At 40.6% G+C, this 19,545-nt stretch overlaps 1 protein-coding gene and 1 long non-coding RNA gene across 14 annotated transcripts in view; one reads left to right on the top strand and one right to left on the bottom strand.

The window, feature by feature from the left end:
- The window catches only part of LOC120584095 (uncharacterized), a 42,918-nt gene extending 41,534 nt beyond the window's left edge, over positions 1 to 1,384 (bottom strand). Inside the window, exon 1 of the long non-coding RNA XR_005647957.1 lies at positions 1,126 to 1,384. This is a non-coding gene — a long non-coding RNA (uncharacterized LOC120584095). The remainder of the gene's footprint in view (positions 1 to 1,125) is intronic.
- The window catches only part of MKX (mohawk homeobox), a 57,998-nt gene continuing 38,599 nt past the window's right edge, over positions 147 to 19,545 (top strand). For 2 of the 13 annotated variants that reach the window (XM_039839684.1, XM_039839683.1), the window contains exons 1-5: positions 148 to 385; positions 2,469 to 2,735; positions 4,498 to 4,657; positions 12,187 to 12,340; positions 12,776 to 13,111. In XM_039839684.1, coding sequence (XP_039695618.1) covers positions 2,548 to 2,735; positions 4,498 to 4,657; positions 12,187 to 12,340; positions 12,776 to 13,111 — 838 coding nt within the window. In that variant the 5' untranslated portion in view covers positions 148 to 385; positions 2,469 to 2,547. Of the gene's footprint in view, positions 386 to 612; positions 638 to 1,432; positions 1,566 to 1,974; positions 2,128 to 2,468; positions 2,736 to 4,497; positions 4,658 to 12,186; positions 12,341 to 12,775; positions 13,112 to 14,303; positions 14,816 to 18,031; positions 18,154 to 19,545 lie in introns of those variants that run through there. The other 11 variants (XM_039839686.1, XM_039839689.1, XM_039839685.1 and 8 more) reach the window with 11 other exon arrangements.

Below are 19,545 nucleotides of genomic sequence, written 5' to 3'. Positions count from 1 at the left end.
GGAGCCAGACCCGGCTGGGAAGACTCGGCGGGCCGGGGGCTCCCCAGCGGCGCCTGCAGCGGCTGCTCCTCTGCTAGGGTTAACTGAAGTACCCGCGGCCGGGCGGGCGCGGAGGCTTCCTCTCGCCGGCCCGGGAACGTGGATACCGCGCCCGCAGGATGTTCGCCGGCTGGGCCAGGCAGTCAGGAAACATGAGAAGGCCTCGGTATTCCTGTTCCCGGGCCGCGCGCGCCCGTCTGGGTAAATAAAGCCGAGACGACGGCGGTGGCGGCGGTGAGCGCGCTGGAGCCCGCGCGGAGAACATGCGGCGGGGATGGGAGTGCGCCTAGCCTCGACGCGGGAGAGCCAGCCGCCCTGCCGCCGGCCGCCGGTCCCACTGTCCCAGGTACAACCCTCGGGTCGCCGAGTCCCCGCCCGGGGCCGCGGGATCGGAGGCTCCATCTGGACGCGGGCTCCTCGGAGACCCCCGCCCTTTCCCCCACCGCCTTCGGCGGCCAAGGCTGGCGGGAGGGTCTGCTAGGAGCCTGGGAGCCCCCACCTGGCCGCGCCTCCTTTGCCTTAAAATTGTTCGCGGGCGTGGGGCGGGGCGGTTCCGCCAAGAGGAAGCTCCCTAAGTGACAATTTGGAGTGAATCGGGGTAAGTGGGGAGCACAGGAGCCGAGAAGAGGCGTGGGGGACCGCATGTGGGCTCCCAGAGAAGCTTAGGAGCCGCGGCTCGCTCGCCCCCGGGACCCCTTGCGTCAGCACCCAGCCCTTGGACCTTTGCCTCCCAGTCCCACCGCGCCTGCTGCCTGCGGACCCGACCCCGCCGGGTGTTTGTGGTTGTCATTTCTGTGCGGGCTGGGGGCAGCCAGGGAAGGGCCCGCTCTGCCATACTTCGGGACGGATTCGTTGGGAAACACGCCGTTGCATAGAGGAGGACAAGGCTGGGGCGGGGGGAGGCGCGGGGCTGAAATGGAGTATGTTTTACAAACAGAGCAGTGTGAACGCAAAGCAATAAGCGCACGGATTTAAAAGAAAAAAAAAACAAGGGGAGTCCTGACCTTCGAACCGGGGCTGCGAGCACAGAAATTTGCTTTCACACATATCGCCAAGGCTGTATGTGTCTACACCCCAGACACGTACCTGTCTGCGCGGGAGGACTCATTCTTATGGGACGCGGGACCGCCAGCAGAGGTCTGACTTCTCCTCCCTACGAATACTGACGGGAACCTCATTTAATCGCTGTGGTCACGGCCCTAAATGTCACGCGTGGCGGCTGCTGTGGTGGCTGGAGGGCGGGGTGGGGGCGTTGGCGGAGTGGGCGCTCGGTGGGGCAGAGGATCTGTGCCTGGGTGGGGGTGACAAGCCCACGCAGCAGAGGGGCGGAGTGAAGGGCGCTGGCAGGGAAGCGGAGGTGGCTCGAAAAGAACGCCAGCTGCCCGGAGTCGCGAGGCGGGGAGATGGGGCGGGCTGAGGCGGCCGCGCGCCTCGGGGCGGTCACTCGGCTGCTAGGCGGCGGCGCGGACTTGCCCCTGACGCCTGCGCGCGGCGGGCAGAGGCTCCCTGCCGACACCACACGGGAGGTGAGCTGGAGGCTTTTTCCGACTGTGGCAGCAGCAGGCCGGACGGTGCGCGGACCACGATGCATTCCGCTCCTAACACCTTTGCAGCCACTGAAATGGTTCCCCAAGACCCCAGAAAGGGGCGAGTGTGGAAAGGCTCAGAGTTGGAGTCTCACACCCGCGCTGCAGAAGAGGACCACACTGAGCGGGCTTCAGAGGTCCCGCGCCTTTGACCTGCCGGGACCCTGCACGTCCCAGAGCGGGCTGGGGGATGGTAGGAAGACTTGGGGGTAGAGGGAGTATGTGGTGCATCTGCCACTGACGCCAGTTAACTTCCTAGCTCTGGAGTCTGCTAACTTTCCCTGCCCTCAACTCCCACCCCCAGGGACCTTAGCCTGAATAAAGACGCAGGAGGTTCAGCCAAACTATCCAGAATCTAGAGAACATGAAACTCCCAGAAATCCCCGTACGGCCTGGGACTCATTAACTGGAGCCTGCGGATGCGGTCGTTCATGTTATCCTAAATTTAGTACAGTTGTGACTGAAAACGCGGGACCCAGCGCCGATCCCGCTCCGTTATCTGGTGTGTGCTTCGTCCAGATTAAATCTCAAGCAGGAAGGCTCATTTAAGAAATTATTTTTCTTTGCCTCCGCGGGCACACCATTTCTGACTGAAGTGCCCTGCGGGCCAGATTGCCGGGACAAGGTGGAGAGTAGGGACCTGTGCCCAGAGTGTGCAGGGTGGGGGGTGGGTGGGCAGCGGCGTAGCCAGGTACAGAGAGGCGCGAGTCCCTTGGATCAGGTGCGGCAGTGCCGCTCCTCCCCTAGACTCCGCAGTCCCTGCGCTTCGGCCAAGTTCGGGGCTCGAATCGCTCAGGGTGTGAGCGCTCTCAGCTAGTAACGTAATGCACCTTCATCTCCTAGAACCCGAGCCCTGCGGAGCTCCCGGCGGCCCCGCTCCGAGGCACTGCGGCCGCGCCGGGCGCCCCTCCCAGCCCGCACCATGAACACCATTGTCTTCGACAAGCTCGGCGGCGCCGTGCTTTTTGAGGACCGCAGCGTTCCGGAGCGGGAGCGGGGCGGCCGGCCCTATGGTGGCGTCCTGGACAGTCCCCACGTCCGCCCTGAGATGGGCATTCCGGACGGCCCGCCCCTCAAGGACAACCTCGGCCTGAGACACCGGAGGACCGGGTATGCGCACCTTCCTGGGACCCCTGCCCGCCCGCGTCCCAGAGGGGTTGGGGCAATGAGCGGCGCAGGCGTGAGAGTGTCAACTGGGGCCGGCGGGTTAGGGGCGCGGAGTTTCCCCAGAGGGCAGGTCTCCGCGTCCTGGTTTGGCACGTTCTCATTTTAAGGTTGTGGTTTCTCAAAATATGAGGGGATTCATTCGTCAAGACATCTCAAAAGAGGTTTGTTGGAAACTGAGGACACCTGGGACTGCCCCCGCAGTCCTCCCATACCTGGACCTCAGGGTGGTGGGTTACCTGTCCCTCTCCGGACCACGGTTGCAAACGCGCGGCTGAACGCCAGGTAGAAAGGACTGAGCAGGAAGCGTAGGAACATGGCAGGGCCAAGCAGTCGGGGCTTCCCAAGTCAAGCTAGCCCCGTGAGCATCCCCTCTCCTGTCACGGCAGGGCCTCTCTACCGCCTCGCGGCTCTCCTTGCCTTCTCCAAGGTGTTGAGAAGGTCGACTTTTCGCAAGGCGTCATAGATGCGCACGGAAAGGGGAGGATGCGGGCCTACCGGATTTCAGTTTAGCAGGGTGAGGGGCTGCTTGGGGTGGGACCGGCGGAGGGGAAGGAGAGCCGCGGGTGGGCTGCAGACGCGTGGACGGCGGTCTCTAGCCGGGCCACCTCTTGGTGGCTCCTGGAGCGCCGGGTTGGGGAGGGGCGGCCGCCCTGGCCGTCTCCACCTGAAAGATTGCATCAGCTGCTTGTTCTGCCGCGCTGCTGGTTAGTAAAATAGAGATTAGGTTTCGTCAAAATGTTACTACCAGTCCGTTTGGATGGAATTGCATTTCAAAGTGTTTAAAGAGGCAAAGGCCCCGAGGCTGCGGCGCAGGCGCGCGAGCCTCCGGGAGTGGCGGTGCGCGCGGGCGGCCGCGCGGCGACACCTCCCGGAGCCGCCTGGGAGCGCAGCGCCCAACGTTGAGCTGCAGGCTGCTTGTCTTTTCTTTGAAATATGCTTTTCCCGAGATTTTTTTACTTTAGTTGATGGGACAGAGTTTTCCAGACTTTTTAACTCTCATCGAGAAAAGACCCCTAGAGTGTTTTTAGGTTCGACATCCTTCCTCCACGAACCCTTCCATTGGAAAGTTTCTCCCTTCCCCAAGTATCAAAGGAAACCGGAGAGATCTCGAAGAGAACCAGGGGAGCGGGTTGGCCATCACGCCTTGCTTTACTTCCGCCGTCCAGTGGGCGACCTTTCCTTTGACCACAGGCAACGGGAAGGCCTGAGACGCAGGCATGAATTCCCTGAAAGAGCGTTCAAGAGCCGGCAGCGACCTCTATGCGGCCCGCGAGGCCAGGGCCACTTGAGGAGGGTGAAGTGAGGAGGCGGGCGAGGGAAGGGTGACAGCCCTGCTGCACAGATCTGTAGTTTGAATAACGTTTCCTTCAAATCACTTAACCATTGTCACCTAAACCCCTAACCTCGGGTTACTGGCTTCAAGATTTCCCCCTTTTCAAGATAAACATAACGTCTTTCACTGCCACATGAGCCCCCTGCGACAACCAGACCATTTTAAAGAGAGATGCTGATAAACAGATATCCCCACCCAGAAATTGTGTGGCCCCTCCGCCCCAGCCTCGTGGCGTGCCGGTGGGGCTGGGTGACCTGGGGTGCCCGGCGGGAGCTTGGCGGCGGCTGAAACGCTTCCCTGTATGGGGGACACCGGCGAGCTGCGCCCAGACTGTGCGGCTCACCAGGGCCTCTTCCTCCCCCTGTGTCCCAGGGCCCGGCAGAACGGAGGGAAGGTGAGGCACAAGCGGCAGGCCCTGCAAGACATGGCGCGGCCCCTCAAGCAGTGGCTTTACAAGCACCGTGACAACCCGTACCCCACCAAGACCGAGAAGATACTCTTGGCTCTCGGCTCGCAGATGACTCTCGTGCAGGTAATCGGGACCCACCCCTGATCCGTCTCCTGGCAAAAGGGTGAGGAGAGCGCACACTTAGTTTTTGTGCGCATCTCCCCCTGGCGCCTGGTCCTTGGGAAGGCTGGAGCAGAGAAAGGGCGGCTGGATGCTTTGGCTCTGATGCTGAGGATGATGAAGGGTTGGCACTGAGAAAGTGTTGTGTTCTGGGAGCAGTTTCTGGGTTTCCTCTCAATCCTATCGATCAGTTCAGGGCTTATGTTCAGTCCAGGAGGGATCGCGTGGTGTTCTATTAGAGAGGGTGGTGAAAAGTCAAAAGCAGAGTTAAGTGAAGATGTCTGGGAATCCGGACTCGTGGACCGTATATAGATGGATACAGATGGGACTACCCGCAGTGATTTTCAAACTGGAATGTACATCAGAATTGCCTGGAGGACTTGTGAAAACACAAATTGCTGGGCCCCACCCCAGAGTTTCTGCTTCAGTTGTAGGTCTGGGGTGGGGCCCATGATTTACATTTCTAACAAGTTCTAGGGGTGATGCTGAAGTTGCTGGCCCTGGACCAAACATTGAGAACCATGTAGGAAGGCAACTTTCATTAAGACCTCGTATTAAAGGTTGAGGACGGAATAACTTTCAAAATTGCCTTTACAGACAAAAAAAAAGGAGGTAGGTTGAATGGGCTAGAAGTGGGTTTGGATTTTTTTTTTTTTTTTTTTCTTTTCTTTTTTTTTTTTTTTTAAAGAAGCGACCTAGGCATTAGCTAGAAGCCACAAAATTTCCCTGGTGGTATCTTCTTCGGGATTAAGAGGCAGATTTCAAATGGTTGGGTTACTTGTCAAGTGTAGAGAGATAGTGCAAGTTCGTTTCTTCTCTAAAGAACATTACATTTGACTAGGTTTCTCTCTACATAATCTTATTTGATATTCACAAAAATATTGTGATATACAGGAGTTATTGTCAGCATTTTACTGATGATGTAACCAAGATATGTCACAGCTAAGTAAGGTTAGAGGTAGGTCTGGAAATGTAATATAATTCCAGATCAAATGCTCTTTCCAACACACCACAGTTTAATAAATATGGTGACATGAACTTTTATATATGCAGACAGAACATATGTATTCAGAAAGAAGAGGAGGAGCTAAATGAGCTGAGAAGTTCAGACATTATAGTAGCACATCACTATACTTGCGAAATTTTGGTCATTTCGATAACTTTATAAAAAGGAGAACCCCAAAATAAAAAATAAACTTGAACTCATAGATAATATAAAAATTGTTTTTAAAAGTATTTAAGATTATCATTTAGGAATTACTGGAAAGTTTAACAAAGCATGAAAGTTGACTTGTATTCAGGCATATAAAAACTATAATATGCATTTCTCTATTTTCAGAATACAATTGTAGAGAAAAACATCTGTTTTGCTTCATATTAACAAGCAATGGTATTAATAGTGATTTGCTGCAGCACTAGAGGGGAAAATTAATTTAGTGGTCTTGGCTTAATATCTGTTTAACATAAAACTGTAACTTTCAGTGATTTACAAAAGTAGTTTCTAAATAAATTATTCCAGTCAGAAAAACTTGACTTATGAAAATAAACGCATATGTTTAAATTTCATTTTAAACAGGTATGCTATTTATTTTGAAAATACACTAAATTTTAGAGCAATTTCAGTATTTCACAATGATGTTAGCAATAAAACATTATATTATTTAAGTTGATTATATAGTTCCATATTTAATGCTTGCTATTCTTTCATATAAAAGCCAAAACTACTTATGATATAGAATATTTTTTAATTATAAAAAGTAACATTAGTTATTAGCAGAGACATTTAAATTTTTATTTGTGGTAGTTTTGTTGAGATGCAATATAAGTAGTTTTGATACAGAAACAAATTATTTTCTAACTGTAATGATAGTGCAAACACAAAGAATTATTTTTCGCCTTAAGATCTCGGTAAGGCTATTACACTTTTCTAATTTACATGAAGTTTTCATTGATGTAACAAAAAATTTTTCCATTACATTTTCTTTCTCTTACACTAGTCTTCAAAAAATGAAAATGCACAAAATTCTGTCATTTTCAAATAGGACAAAGATAATTATTTATAATAATAAATGACACCTATTTAATGATTTCCAAATTTTATAGTAAATGAAGTTGGTTTCTGAAACTTTAAAATGATAAATGGGAAAAAAATCAAAATATATAGTACAACCAAGAGACCATATATATAATAAAGTTAGGTTCAGTTATTTTCAATTAAGCATAAGGGATATCTACGTAAGAAATATGTGTATATATATGAATACACATATGTATCTATCTCCCCACTTATATGATTATATATATGGGGGAGTGTAAAAGTCAGATATACATTAAACATTCAAAGCAAATTCTGACTCTATGGGAAACCAAACACATTATATAAACATATTCTGGGGGAAAATATAAAGTTGTAATCTGAATAAAGCTTTTTGATTGCTGCAAATTAGACCCCTGTTTAAACAGGGTTCTCTCACTGAATAAATTTCTCCTGTGGAGTCAGGCTTCTTGAGAAGAGTGATCACGTCTTATTTATCTTCATACCTCCATACCACCTCAGCACAGCACTTTCTATATAGTAAACTATCTCTCCATGGTGGTTGAGTGAATAGGTTCTAATAGGAAAATACCATTATTATCACCACGTGCTTTCCAAAACACCTTTCTGAAAACTAGAGAATGTCTTGAAATCTGACAAAGATAAGATAGTTTTTAAATCCATCCCATTGTAAGGAATACACAGAGGGTAGCTTGTTATCTTTAAAGCTATATGATGGTTCTACAGAACAAGCAAGGGTATAATTAATTTTAGTATTTTAGCATATCTGAAAATATACCGTATTTTTATGTCCATAGCAAATATGGAGTGTTCCCCTTATTTCTCGTTCCAAACTCTTATTTCTAATTTATTGTGAAACCTCCTATCTCTGTTTCTCATAATTTATATGAATAAGCTGTTAGCATAACTTTTATTCCTTAACTATAAGACTATCTTATACTTTGATCACTTCTTTTACATTTAAAGCTTTTCTTTTGGTTGTGTGTCAAACTTTTCCTAAGAAATATTTTGCTTTATTTTGTTGCTTTTAAATTGATAAGGAGGGGTGTAAAACCTGGTCAGCAATCTGCATTAAGACTACAAACAAAAAGCTGAAACTTGAGTGGAAGAAATATCTTTAGGACCACAAAATGTACTTTTTCCGATAAAGAAATCCTAAGGATACAAATCAGCACCTACTTTATCCCTGAAAAATGAAGCAGAAAGAATATTATACAATTTTTGTTGTTTTTACTCACTAAATTTGGCAATTTGTCTTAATGTGCTATAACTATGTTTGACTCTCATCTGCATTATTAATCTGTCATCTTACTTCCTAATGAGATATGAACATTTTTATAAATTTAACAGAGAGATGATTTGTGTGTGTGTGTGTGTGTGCACATGCGTGCGTAGTTTCGACTCTAATCAACCAAAATTTTCCACTGTGCTTGATTCCTATGGCTGACTATTATGCAAACATTATAAAAATATACTCTGTACTCTCAAAATATAAAATTTTATTGTGGAATAATATAAAGTAGTATACAATTGGGGTTTTGTATTATTGTAAGAAATGGATCTTACCAAAAAATAATTGCCTTTGGAGAGTTTTTAAAAGGGCAGAGGCTGTATCTGGTTTGAATATTTTCCATTGTTTATGTATGTATATATTTTAAAATATACTTACAATTTTTCTGGATTATAAGAGTGAAATATCTCCTTGGGATGGTTTCTTTCATCACAACACAGAATGCAGTTTAATGATTGGATGTTAATGCTTCCTCCTCTTACAGTAGAATTTTCAAATTCCTAGGATATGTCCATGCACCATTTGGTTAAAACTGCTATGTTGCAAGATTTTGCCTCCTATGTTGACATAGCTCTGTTTTTGCTTGATATGAGTGCTTCTGCTGAGATATGTATGTAGTTAATAACTGCAAGGACTATGGCAACTGTTAAATATTCAACAAAATCTCAGAAAGGTCCTTCTATGTTATTACAAGTGCCATACAACATGGCGTGGAAATGAGGTGTTCAATATTTCACATGAGTAACCCACAATAAGTTTGTTAATTCTGTAAGTTCTCAGGTGGACAGATGCCAGCATATCCCTTTGGGTTTACTGTAATGATTGCTTGGTCAATATGATGAAATGTAAATACCTCTATCAGAGTGGGATGAAAATTACTTCATTTTCTTTTCAGCTTCTAGATATTTGGTTCTTCAAGCATTCACTATAAAGTACAGTGTTTTTAAAGCTCTGAGTTTGACCTTAAAATGCTGTTCCAGAACTGACCCTTGGTAAGGAGGCCTGCTTCATGTAAAATAGGATTTAAGGAGAATTTGTATGATAACCTGAAGGAATCCATAGTCAGTTAAAGGTAGAAAATTTGAGCTGATATTTTTACCTTCGGCGAAACTGATGGAGTTTGTATTAATTCCTCAGGAAAAAATTGCAAAAAAACCATTTTTTCAGATTTGTTAACCAACTAAGTCATGGTGTTTTCACGATTTAATGCAAGTAGATATTAAACATCTTATATCCAGCCCTTTGGCTGTACTGTAAATTTCTGGTAATAAAATACTTTCAGAATAAATATATTAGCAGATTGGGTACCCATCAAACTTATGAAATCAGTTTAGAAACAGCCTATATTAGATATCAGCAAACCTTTCTGTAAAGTTTCCTAATATGTAATTAATATACTATGGGTATATAAAACATTAAAAAATGGATACAACCCCTATATATGAAAAATCTAGTTAATTCCACCATGACATTTAAAGATCTCCATTTTTCTATGTTAGAATTATATAAATTTTTTTAAAATTAAAAGGCTGTTGCATTTTAATAAAAATATAAAGTTTTATAAGAATTGGATTTTACACTGTACTATGTGGTAGTTGTGTTAGGATTTAAGGTTAGTTAAAAATTAGGGTTAGCTAAGATTTAAAGTTTGTCTGAATTATAGAATGTTTAGTAAAGAAAGTAACACAAGTTTTGGAGTTGGAGTTTAATAAATATGTGACATAGGCATAGAGGAAGTTGCAGTGTGTCCTCAGTGTGTGAGGGGGCAGAGAAGGACATAAAAACACATATTTCATCACTAGAGAGAGTAGTGGTTGAGAGCAGAAGGTAGGTTGGCACCAATGATAAAGAGAATTATCACCGTTGTAGGAGAGTGTGGGCTGTGTTCACAGATGTTAGTTTTTAGAGTTGACAAGCATGTTAGGAACATCTAACACATTTTATAGATGAAGGATTTGAAGTTCAGAAAAGCGAGTGACTTATTTCTATTCACACAGCATGTTTTTGGCAAATTCAGAACAGCAAATCAGGTCTCCTTCTATTATACCACAGTTATAGGATAATGGGACATCAATGGGGATTTGAAGATGTTAAGTGATTAAATTATAATGGTGCATCAACTTGAATTTGATGATAATTCTTAAGATCCATTCAAGTGGAATGGAAGTTTAAAAAAATAATGTTCTAAAATTCATAGTAAGCAGCAAAGAGGTCTTGGACAAATATTTTGGCCATGACTTGGAGACTAGAAAGAGGTTCGAGAAATGTAGTGAAGAAATGGACCAGGCATTTGGTGTTTCCATAGCAATAATTCTTGTATCACAGTTAAGCATGTATAAGTTCTTCACTGCTGGTCCTTCTGTGTGTGCAGGGGACAAAGTTTATCCATTCTGAACACTTAGCATCATGGCTAAAGCACAAGAGCTTTATATATAAGAGATATATATTTCTTGAACAAGAAGTCCTAGCAGTTGTCTGTCTATAGAGATTAGAAAAGACTGAGGACTTGAAGTCAGACTAAATCATAGTAATAGTAGCACAGCTTGACAGGAAGAGGGGTCGATGAAGACTTAGATTTCTGAAATGCCATGGTGAGTTATTACCTCATTGTACATAAGTTTAAAAGAGTGATTATTGTTGCAAAGACACAAAGGAGGCAATATCGAATATGTATGTATTACATATGATATATTTCACACATATATGCACACATATAAAGTCGTATAACAAGTACATCCCAGGAGGAGCTTATATATATATAAACTGGAAAAAATTGTCATGTTTTACCCATGGGGATAAAGAGAAAAAAAAGATGTAGCTTTGTTTTTTTAAAAAGTAGAAATCATCACAGGTCCGTTCAACAATTAGAGCTTGAGCGATATACAAAAATTCTGTCTTTATAGTTTAAATCTAAAAAAAAAAAAAGGAACTTCCAGTGCAAGCATTGCCACACAAACCATTATGGTAATGTGGGGTCATGTTCTGGAACAAATTGGCAGAAAGTCGTAATTCTCTTTCCACATTTCATTCTTTTAAAGGCAAATATCAGCCCCTCAGGTTTTTGGTGTATATATTCTGATGATAGCCTGATATTTTAAAAGAAACCTCAAGTACCATGTTAGCCTCTGGAAGTCCAATAGCACCTTATAAAACCATTGGAAGTAACTTTGTTTTGCAGTGTTCATTTCTTTGGGAGCTCTTGGCTTTCAGCTTAAAGCTGGGTGTTATTTGGCTTTTTTCCCCCCTCAACTTGTCTGATTGCTCTGTCTCTGACTGTTTTGCCATCTACTCTTTTATAGTCCTACTTCCTTAATCGATGAAGGCTTCCAGGGATTGGTCCTTGACCATCTTTTCATTTTGCTTACTCTCACAACTTCAGCTATCCTCTCTGTGCATTTGACCCAAATCTGCTCTTAATCCTCTCCCTTAAGTGTCAGGTACCATTTCTATGATTTCTGTATGCTTTTCTGGTGCCTCACACTAAACACTAAACATTCCCTAAACCAAACACATCATTTTACCCTTAAACAGTTCTCCTTTCTTTCTCAAGAAGACACGATCCTTTCCTTGGTTTACACAAGTTTAATGACTCAAGGTCATCTTTCTCTCTCCCCTCTTCCTCACGCACCACAATGTCTCTAGAATTTGACTTATATTTGTTCCAGTGTCCTCTTTATTGGGAACACACTTCTCTTGCCATTATACCTGACATATTCCTCCATAGCCTACCTTAAATTCTCTTGAAAACTTGAGTCACATGTAAAAGTAACCCCATCTTCCTTTGGACTCCTATATGGTTTTATTTTAATGCCTCTTCAGCCATTCTTCACATTCTTTTTTATATTAGAGTTATTTGTATACTCTCCTACCTCTCTTATTAGACTGAAAATTTGATGGCAAGGTCTCTTTATTTTTTATTTATTTTTTTTATTTCTAGAATACAGTAAGTGCTCGATCTCTTTAGTAAGTGCTCAGCACATTTGTTGAATGAATGAATGAACGAATGGAATGATGTCCAATACTGTTATGTCCTGGGAATATTCAATGATCAGAGATACTGAGAGAGGCTTAGGCCCCTCATGGGAAAGTAATTGCATGATGGATAATTTTTTATGTCTTGTTAATTGAAAAATAATACTTTTTTAGGTATCAAATTGGTTTGCTAATGCAAGACGTCGGCTTAAGAATACCGTTCGACAGCCAGATTTAAGCTGGGCTTTAAGAATAAAGTTGTATAACAAGTATGTCCAAGGAAATGCTGAGCGGCTTAGTGTAAGCAGTGATGATTCGTGTTCTGAAGGTTTGTTCATATTTTTATTTTGCTTTCTTGGCTTTGCCTCTGTAATGAGAAGTTCACCTCAGTTGCTATTTTTAAGGTCGATCCCACAAAACATGATGGTGCCATAACGGTTCTTTTTTATTGCATGAGGTAACTTTGCTTTTACAGTACTATAAATGACCAACAGAATTATGGCTGTTTCCTCTTGTTTATAGATTTATTGTGTGTCAGAATAACATTTTCTATGAAATTCATTAAAATTAAAATACCGTAGGGAGAGCTTATGTACAGTCCTCCTTTCCTTTGCCTAAAAAATTAATCTTGAATATCAAGGATAATTTTACACACTTTAAATATTTTTGCTTTGCATGTATTTTTAATGATTAAATATAGTAGTTGGGTGGCTGGGGAAAAGTGTATGCAAATGCTACCTGGTGATATTTTTTTCCCCCTTAGATGGAGAAAACCCTCCAAGAAACCACATGAATGAAGGGGGCTATAATAATCCGGTTCACCATCCTGTGATTAAAAGTGAGAGCTCAGCCATAAAAGCTGGAGTGAGGCCAGAGTCACGAGCCAATGAGGACTATGTGTCACCCCCAAAATACAAGAGCAGCTTGTTGAACCGTTACCTTAACGACTCTTTGAGACATGTCATGGCCACAAATGCTGTCATGATGGGAAAGACAAGGCAAAGAAACCATTCAGGCTCTTTTAGTTCCAATGAATTTGAAGAAGAATTAGTGTCTCCCTCATCATCAGAAACCGAAGGCAACTTTGTCTATCGCCCAGGTAAGTCCGTGTTTTTTTGTGATACCTTATTTAAAACCATTAAAACTGCAGCAGAGGGGTTTATTTTGACAGGTATAAAGGCATAATTTTTATTGCTTTTGCATCAGATTATTTACATATTGCCCTTAATTAGGTTTTAAAGGTTTTGTTTTGTTTTTAATTACTAGATATGCTTGTTAGTAGATGATGGGAAATTTTCATTCTTAATAATAATTTTTAATCTTAATAATAAATATTCTTAGAGGAGATATATATTGGTCTTTGAATAAATTTTAATGGAAGGATGTCCAGGATTCCATTGCCAGCCATGCAAATAGTTTGTATTCCATCTTTTCTCTTAAATTCTTTAATTGCTAATAATGGTGGAAAATGAATACAAATTAGCATGGCAGCCAAGACTTTTGTGATGGAACAGTTTAGGTCTGGCTTAAGTTGTTTGGGAAATTTTCCTTTTATTCCTGGAGAGCACAAATAGGGCTGATAACCAGCTTTGGAATTTTTACTTTTATTCCAGAATCAATGAATTGATTCTTACTTGTACAAAACTTTCAGATAGAATAGCGAGTTTGGTAATATTTGACTTCAGTTCCCAGAGAACTTTGCTCCTGAAGAGTGCTTGAGCAAACTGCTTCAAAACAAAGGATATGTGTGACCTACATTTAGTGTAGAGAGTCGGGGTCCTGAAAACGTCAACAAATGAGGTTTGAAATGTTAGAGCTGGAGATAACTTCCGAAAGTATCTAGTTCAGCTATGTTACGTCATAGATAAGAAAATCCAGGCCAAGAGCACTCAGCTCACTATTTTTCTCCAGATCAATAATGCAGCTGAGCCTGCACAAGAGGTAGGAAGCACGTTAACTACTACTAGACTACTGTTACTCTTATTATACATACTAGTGTAGCTGCAACTAGACTACTATTACTGTTTTATTACACAAACTAACATAACTACTTCTAGACTATTACTGTTATTATTACACATACTAATATAACTACTACTGAACTATTACTGTTATTATTACACACACTGCCACCAATTATTTATTGATTTGTTATGATATGCTAGGCCCTATGCTAAATACTACACAAATGTTACTACATGTAGTCCTTAGCATATCAAGGAGCTTGATATGTGGCTAAAAGGACTTCATAAAGGAATTTATAAATTTATTCTGTTTTACATACCTTTCAGATTATTCAGCCAGAAATCTGATTTTCAAGTGTCTACAAATGTGTATAAGATATATTACCTCTGAGGATTCAGAAAAATAATCTCAATGTATTTTTAAAGACTTAAATCAACCTTATTATCTGTTTGCATCTCCAATTTCAACTCCAAACAGTACAAAATACAAAAATAGTCTTGTAAACAATAACTGGATCTAGGAAGAAGTAACAGATGCAGTAAAAAACTATTAGCTAATAACAAAAAATTTTAGAACTAGATACAAACATCTAACTAGTGTGACTAGAGCAAAACTTGGAGGTAATTTAGAGCTTTGTGAATGCTGATTTACAAAGAAAGGAAAATAAATCAAGTCATTTAAGTACAAAGCATTGAAAGAAGAATAAAAGAAAAGAAAGGTATAAATGAAAGCTGAAAAATAGATAAATAAACCAATAGTTGATGCTTTGAAAGCAGTCATAAAAGGAATAAGCAAAAATTGACACAAAGTTAGAAATGAGAAAGGAGATAAAGCAATTAATCTAAGCAATTATATAGGCATTAAACAAAAAACACTGTTAAAAATTATGATGAATTACTATACATGATTGTTGACAATGTACTATATGTGAATGTGTAGATGAAATGAATTGGTATTATCCACACAATTTAAATTAAAAACTCATAATGAGAAAAGTTTTAAATCACTACTTATTCAGGAAAAATTAAGATTTGCAGTAGTTAAGTTCCCAGAACAACATGATAGATTCATTGAATTTCTTTCAAACTATAAGAAATAATTAATTCCTATGCTTTATACATTTTTCTGAAACATATAAAAATACGGGAAGTTTCTCAGTTTTTAAAAATGTAAATGTTATTCAAACCCCAAACCAGATTAAGATAGCATAAAACTCAAAAATTTTATTTATGATACTAATACTGACTATGAAACACCATGAAAAGTATTAATAATGTAATGTTAAGTGAAAAACAATTTAAAAGTATGGGAACACTGAATACAATTATGACAATACAAATATGTATAGAAAAAACAAGAAAGATTTTTGGAAACAATGAAAATTAATTTTGATGAAGTAGAGTAATTGAAGGTCTATTACTTTAAAAAGTTTCATATAAATATTTTTATGTTGTCCAATAAAAGCAGGGTCATTGTCTGTGAAATTTACCCAGTGTAATGAGTCTTCTGAAAATGCATGCTCTTTTCAGAGGTGACAAACTAAAAAAAAAAAAAAAAAATCAAAGCAGGAATAACATGCCTGTATAGTTGATGCTTTTCGAAGTTAAATATCTTGGCCATTTATTTTTATTAAAGCATTCCAATGGACTACTCATTTGCCAAGTTCTATTTTTAAATGAAACCTATTTTTTAGTTATGCAAGCAATGAGAAAGCAGCCTAGACACATAAACTTCTGGTTTTTCATGCATGTTTATAAACTTTAAAAGAACAGAATACATTTTTTGGGTTTTGTGGATGGAGAATTAAGACAGACTGGTGGAGTAAGACTGGTCTGCTAAATTTCAGACCAAAACAATAAATGGCTGTCTTCTATGAGAACTGAGTGACAACATTGCTGCAATTGTAGCTGGGTTACCGCTCATGCATAAATAGTAGAACAGGGGATTTCAATAAATACTTTCTGAGCAACTGCTATGGTTTTCTCTGGCATACAGACTTACTTTGGATTCCTTCAATTCCTTCTGGTTATAACTTCCTTTCCTCACCTAAATAGAAATCTTCTAAGTCTGCTCTTAAATACCGCTTCCCTTCCCAAGTCTATAGTAGTACAAAGATTTCAACTTTTAAATTCTTTTTCAAGAATCGATCACCTTTAAATACAATTTATCAGTTTATCTGTGCTAAGAAATGTATCAATTTTTCATTCATTTTTGTAGAAGAGTTGCTATCTCATGATGCATTTTTTAAATATATGGAATCAAAAAGCCAAATGAGAGAATTGGTGTATGGAAGGATAATATATCACTGAATTTCATTTCACTTATTTGTGTTAAGTTCTAGGAGGGAGATGCCTGGTATATTATAAAAAAGTAATTGTAATTGAAGATATTACTAGATACTATCAAAATATATACAAACATGTTTTTATTGATTTTTATGTGAACATTAAATATTTCTCTATAATCCACAGTCTCCCGCATCATGCGGGGGAAAAAAATGTTCTTTTTTCAGGGGCATAGTAGGCTCTCAATAATGTTGATTAAACGTTTCCGATGGTAACAATTATAATATTAGAACTGATCAGAATTATAAAGGTCATTGCTTCTAAATACAATTAAATAATACTCAAGAAAATTTAGCGCCTCCGTGTCATCTGTTGAATTAAGTCATCTAAATTAAAATTACAATCCGTTTTCATCATGTTAGGTTAACAGATGACAATTTTCAGATATTTAATGGAGTGAATTCCCCATCACAAACTGACCTGCAGACCTCTAGCCCCTAGATGGGTCTGCTCTAAGTTATCAGGATAAGGACTCTCGCCATCATATCCACCTCCATTCCTGATGGATCAGTCCTCATAGACTCCAGATGGGACCATCCACCAAGGAGTCATCGTCCATCTGTGCCACTTTACGGAGTGAGTCCTCAATGGAGCCTTTCCTAACTTGAATTAGAGTTTGTCCTCAAAACCAAATCTATTAAATTTCCTTTTTTTTTTTTTACTGAAAGAGAGAGGAGAGGTTGCTAAGAAATGTACTGATGGAGGAAATCAGGAAATTAGGAAATTTTCCCCTCTTCTTTTGCTAGACTTGAGGACAAGTGCCTATTCTGTTCTCTCTTTTTGCAGCTCACAAATGATCCACTTTTAAATGGCTAGTACATTCTGAGCACCACAGCTCTGCCGGCATATAATTCATAAATAACCTGCTCTCACAAGACCGAATGTTTAAACATCATCTTGTTATACTGCCTAAAATCCACCTTAATAATACACAAATGATGTTGCAAAAACATAGGAAGATGGGCGGGGGGGACTCTTTTCTCTGTTAGTGTGAATTAATCAGAATAGCTACCTCTCCCCTTGACTGAGGTGAATATACCTGAAGAAATGGAGATTTTGATTGAGAGGAAAAAGAAGTCATTTATTTAGTACATAGAAGACTGGGAGGTAGAGTGCATTTGAACTCACCTGCCACAGGTGAAGCAAAATGAGAGAAGGAGGCATTTTGGTTTCTGAAGAAAGAGGAACTTGGAAATAGAAATTTGGGGAGGATAACAAAGGCTAAATGCCATTGCCGAACATTTTTTCTTGGCTAATGATGACCCGTAAGGGAAGAGATGTTCTTTTTGCTCCCTCTTCCTGTACACTCGTGTACTTTAGAATTTAAGCTGCTGTCACCAGTAGGAAAACCCTGGTATGCTCGTGAGGTCAATGAACCATTGAATTAGCTTGGCATTTAATCTTAATTTATTGCATAGTTTCTTTGGAGATTTGCACTCTCAGTTCTAAACAACTGATTTATCAAGTACTTTTCTGGGACACAATCCATTCATATATGAGATGCTCTTTCGTACATTCTTTCCACATATAAAAATGTTTATTAAGAGCCACTCCCCACAGGCCCTGTTCTAGGATTAGTGGAATCCTGGGTTTTGTGCTAGGCTGCTCATCAAAGAAACTAGTCAAGTGAAGCAGAAGAAAAATTTAAAGAGATGCCTTGGCAGATCTTTTTGAACAGCGAGTAATCACTTCAATTTATGTTTCATCAGTTTTAGATTTTGTTTTTGGGGTAGCTTGAAAGCCACATGGCCGTCAATAGAAGACTTCCTCAAGAGCCAGCTGCTAAAGATAGCTGGTGTTTCTGTGTACAGTTGACTCTTGAACAACACGGGTATGAACTGCGCTAGTCCACTTACATGTGGATTTTTTTCATAAGTACTGTAAATATATTTTCTCTTCTTTCTGATTTTCTTAATGAGTTTCTTTTCTCTAGCTTACTTTATTGTAAGAATACAGTATATAATACGTATAATGTACAAAATATGTGTTAATCGACTGTTTATGTTGTTGGTAACAGTTGAATATTAGTAGTTAAAATTTGGTGAGTCAAAAGTCATATGTAGATTTTCGACTGCATGGGCGTCAACGCTTCGAACCTGGGCATTGTTCAAGGGTTAACTGCATATGCTAGGTTTTTCTTTGGGGTTTTGTAGACTAGTAAGTCTACTTTGGACCCTTTTATTTCCCTTTTTATTCTTGTCACTTCCTTGTTTTTAGCGAAAGAATTAAGCTTTGCCATTTTGGATTGTTCCCGACATTCTTTTCCTGGCATGCAAATGACTGTTGATGTACTCCAGCAGAGAATCATAAAACCCTCTATCAGCAGCCCAGTTAGTGACATTTAAAGGGTAGTTGAAAGGTTATCCAATTTCTTGTCTTGTATCTTTACTACAAAAATACCTCACCTTTCAAACACCATCTGGGAATGAGGTATTCTACTTAAGTGAAATTTCCAGATAGAAATTTAAGTTCCAATTTTTAAAATGTAGGATTTCTGCTCTCTTAAACTTATAATATTAAACACAGCATGTGGGCTGTGTATCAACATCCTCTCTCTTCTCCCTCATTTTATTGCTTTTTATATGCTCTTCCACCCTTCAAATCAGTAATGTTAGGATTAGCCACAATCCTAAACTTGGCCCTCACTCCTTTGAATACAGAATGATGTCTTTCTGATGACATTTTTAAAAAGGATCTTTTCTAATCAGTTATTTCAAAGGAATAATCTTATAAATGAGATTTATAGAAATGCTGACCTTTGAGTAGGCATGGCATTTACTATAGAATTATAAAAACTTAAGCATTATTATAAACACCAGAAATTCTTAAATATTTATCAGTGATGATGATGGGAAAACACATTCACATGGATTATTTCTGAAATTCAAATTAGCTTGATTTTTGAAATTAAATGTTCTCATGAATTCACTTGTAAACTTTAAGTGAAATTTATAAGTGTTCCACCTACTGTTAAAAACGGAAAGGTTAATGGCAGACAAAAATAGAAAAAAGGAACAAATATTGGCATGTACAGTTTGCTGGCTCCTTCAGGGGTTAGCTTTTCATTCACTTTGTTTGTTACTCGCGATCACGTGAAAAACCTAAATGTAGATGCTGAAACTTACAACTCCGTTCAACGACATGATTTACAAACAAATCGAAAGTATTCAGCAGCGCAGTTTAGAAAATGTACACGTTTTTTAGGACCGTGTTTGATCCTGAC

Source organism: Pteropus medius, unplaced genomic scaffold, assembly GCF_902729225.1.
Source record: "Pteropus medius unplaced genomic scaffold, Ma_sr-lr_union100, whole genome shotgun sequence".
Lineage (NCBI taxonomy): Eukaryota > Metazoa > Chordata > Mammalia > Chiroptera > Pteropodidae > Pteropus > Pteropus medius.
This window is presented reverse-complemented; position numbering and strand designations above follow the sequence as displayed.